Source organism: Austrofundulus limnaeus, unplaced genomic scaffold (assembly GCF_001266775.1).
Source record: "Austrofundulus limnaeus strain Quisiro unplaced genomic scaffold, Austrofundulus_limnaeus-1.0 Scaffold36, whole genome shotgun sequence".
Taxonomy (NCBI): Eukaryota; Metazoa; Chordata; class Actinopteri; order Cyprinodontiformes; family Rivulidae; genus Austrofundulus; species Austrofundulus limnaeus.
In genome coordinates, this window is record NW_013952438.1 from 2,039,898 (window position 1) to 2,043,596 (window position 3,699).

The window sequence follows — 3,699 nt, forward strand, 5'->3', positions numbered from 1 at the left end:
GACAAGGGCCAGGCTTGCTTTCTAATTACTGAGAGAGTTCAGCTGGTGTCTTGGCCTTCAATTCTGGACATTTATGGTTTGATTTCTTTGTATGTATGGATCACTTGGGTTGTTACCAACATCTGGTGAAAATTTCATGTCATTAGCACCTCTACTAATATATTTACTGAGAAAAATGGTGACGTGTTCAATACTTATTTTACCCGCTGTATATTTTGCAAGCAGTCAGTCTGCTGTTATCCAGACTGATTTTTAATCACTAATAACTTCATATTTCATTAATTTGAAGATATTTTGAGTTGAAAATCAATCACACTCAATAATTATGTTGATAATAGGTTATTCTGTTTGTACTGGAATTAGATTTTAAATGTAACTAATGACATAAATTGGTTAGATTAAATTAAATTGGCTATGAATGCTGTTGTACAGTATAACACTACAATATTAATATGAAGATCTCAAACTAAAAACCAACTTAAATTACGGTATGTATTTATTGAAGTTTGAAGTTTGGAGACATTTTAAAATGCTCTTTTCAGAACCGCATCTGACACGCTACCTACGGGACGGGGGAGACGGCCAGGCGAGGGGGGGTTGCAGTGCGCGACAGCTCTTCTTTTGAATAAATAAACTATGTCACACAGTTGTTTACACTTACATTAAAAATATTTGACCAAAGACAAACCGGAACAGGACTAGAGAGATAAATATGATTTAGATTTTTTATTTCTGTGACTGTATACAACCCACAGAAGACACGACTTTAACAGTAGTCATTCAGTTCCTCAGCTTTAGCAGGTCTGACGCTGCTAAAAATGACAGAATTTTCTTTTCTGGATCTCTGAAAGCAGGACTTCAATCTCCGAACTCGTAGTTATGTTTTACTTTGCGATGTCATTTATGAATGGACAATTCCTGGTATGTGGGGTAGGAAACGTTACCTTATATGGTGGTTTTGGGGCTGTAATTATGCTAATCTCCTCTCCCCGTGCACGAGCAGCTGATACATATTCATCAAGTTTACGCAGCTCATTTACACACTTTTCCTGAAGATAGAAGAGTTTGTTGAATCTGACGTGACATGTTCGTACGAACCCTTCATACGAACAAAAGTAAGAGAAATTTAGGATAAGAATACGAAAAAAGTTCTTGCATGAGGCCCATTGCTTCTAAAATAGATTTTAACATGCACTCCGAAGAAATAACCACATAATGCAATATTGGTGGCATTATGTTTAAGTGCTTTTTGCATGAATCACTATGAAATTTTTGAAATTGGAGTTAAGACAGCATCAGACCACTCTGATGTTGGCTATTTCTAATTAAGGTCATTCAACAAGCTATCTGCAACATGTAAGATATTCATCACCTTTCTAAAGAAACTCCACCTCAGAAACAGCAAACTATTGCTTTGAGTCATAAATGTTAGAAAGTGAGATCACACAAAACCTGTGGCTGTGAACTCTAATCATGTCAGCAGTTTCACACACACTAAATAAAAATCTGTGGAAATGCTCAATGTTGCTTTAGTGCGACCTCAGCGGTATTGGGAATGACACATTTCCAATTTCCCCCACGGTGACAAGCCAATCATGTTTAAAGGTTATTCAGTGAAAACCAATATTGCACATCACAAATCAGCAGGTTGTCTTCAAGATTTTAGAACCATGTCCAGGAGCTGCCAATAACCCAAATGTTCCACTGAAACAAAACCTTACATCTTCCTATAACTTGAGTTTGGATAGTTTAGTAAGTTGTGGAATTAAACGGAGATACTTGAAAGCTAAAGATGATGAACTAAGTTACTATAAATATACGTTTTAACCCCACATCCTAGAGATCATTTCAAGTCACGGTTTCTTTCCTGAGAACACTCAAGTGCACTAAAGCCCTGCATCTTAGAAGATATTCCCTTTCTTTAACATCGTCCAAATGAGGATTAATACTTTCTGTTTGTACAGCAGGTAATCCTGGAACGAGTGGGCCATCTATCAGGTGAAAACTATAAAAAACTGATATCATTTAAAAAAATTAAAATAGAGTAAATGTTGGCCCCAACATCTGTTTTTCATTTATATACACTGTTTGTAATATTGGCCAATCTGATGACAGTTCTGTCCACATGAATGTTCTGATGTTCAACCCAGTTACACAAGTGTTGAACTCGTGTAAATATTTGTGTAGAAGACGCAGTCCTGGTCATTTGGGAGCGTTTGTCAGCTGCATTTTTAACAACTTGTCTAACGTGTCGCCCAACAAGGCCGAGGCAAGTCCCCACACGTCTGCCGTTACATGATTACACTCGACATTCTGGATATGCAGCAAAGCAGCAACACAAGAAAGAAGTGGAATTACTTGATCCAACCGGTTTTCTGATGGAACAAGGTGACGTGGTGAAATCTATCTGATGCCTGCTGCAGGCTGAGGTGCACAGATGAATGAATGAATAATGCTGGTTCTCAGTGTAACACAGAAAGGAGGGTTCGGGTGAGACTTTAAGTAGAGATCGAGTTTTGAGTGGCGATTTCTCCCCGGTCCTGCTCAAGCTCTACGAAGCCCTTCGTGACCCTCGTGGGTTCCTCAGGAGCCATCTGTATGTCTTGGCAGGGCACCATTGAGTTCCACCAGACTATCAATTCCCAGGTACCCCAGTAAGATATCACTTCTGCGGTGGGAAAGCTTCAGGATGTCATCAGCCAAGCACTGAACAGTGGTGAAACGGACTTTATCGTGGTCAAACATATCCTTTAGGTACTGCACGATTTGTTGCTGCAGGTGAAAGGACAGGAATTACTGACTGCACTGTCATTTTAAACAAATTAGAGCGCTTTACTTGTCACAGTATTTGACTAGGAAAGCGTTTCTGCTTTGAATGAGAAGCAGGACGAACCAGAAAGTGCTTTACATCTGACGTAAACATCGGACAGTCACTGTTTTGCTGATTGTTTTTTTTTTTATAAATACAGATCTCACAGCTTTATAGAAATCTACATAATACAGAACTTCTGAAAACAAATTAAAACTCATTTAATCATCCAGTGTGTGGAATTTCATGACATCTAGTGGTAAAATTGCAAACTTCAAGCAGCTAAATAACCTTTGGCCCCAATTGTCATTTTAAGTATTCATTACCACCAAAACCAACCTGCTCAAATTCTATTTTACTTTTTGTGAAAACGTCTTGTGGGATTTTGGAAGCTTCAAAAACTGGAATCACAAAAATGTATTTTAGCTGTAATTTCCCAACTCCAAACATTAACACTTGACAACAGCTTGATTTATCAAATTTGCAAGAGCTTAATACAAGTTTTAATAGGTTGTTTTATCAAAATCCAAATCTCACCTTAAAAATTGTGCAAACTTCCGTCAGATGTTGCCTGGGTCCCAAAAACCCAAAAGCTAAAACCGGGCTCACGTGTTCTGATATGGCATAGAAGTGGGAGATAAACCCGTCAGGAACCTACGGAGAGAGCGAGGCACTGAGCTGGACAAAACCATAAACAAAATAAAGAAATAAAAATGATTTTTACCAAAAGAAGTCGCCTTTTCGCCTTCAGCACCGACCAGCAAGCAGTCGCCAGAGCCTAGAAAGGAGAAAATAAACAGTTTTTAGAGAAGTTGTAAAGCGATGGCTTGTGTGTGTGTGTGTGTGTGTGTGTGTGTGTGTGTGTGTGTGTGTGTGTGTGTGTGTGTGTG

General features: G+C 38.6%; 1 protein-coding gene across 2 annotated transcripts in view; it reads right to left on the bottom strand.

Annotated features, from left to right (window-relative positions):
• Positions 1-1,127: 1,127 nt before the first annotated feature.
• Positions 1,128-3,699, bottom strand: part of miga2 (mitoguardin 2) — a gene marked incomplete in the record, with an annotated part of 15,685 nt that continues 13,113 nt past the window's right edge. For both annotated transcript variants that reach the window (XM_014006578.1, XM_014006577.1), the window contains 3 exon segments: positions 1,128-2,772; positions 3,347-3,463; positions 3,534-3,587. In XM_014006578.1, the coding sequence (XP_013862032.1) occupies positions 2,584-2,772; positions 3,347-3,463; positions 3,534-3,587 (360 nt within the window).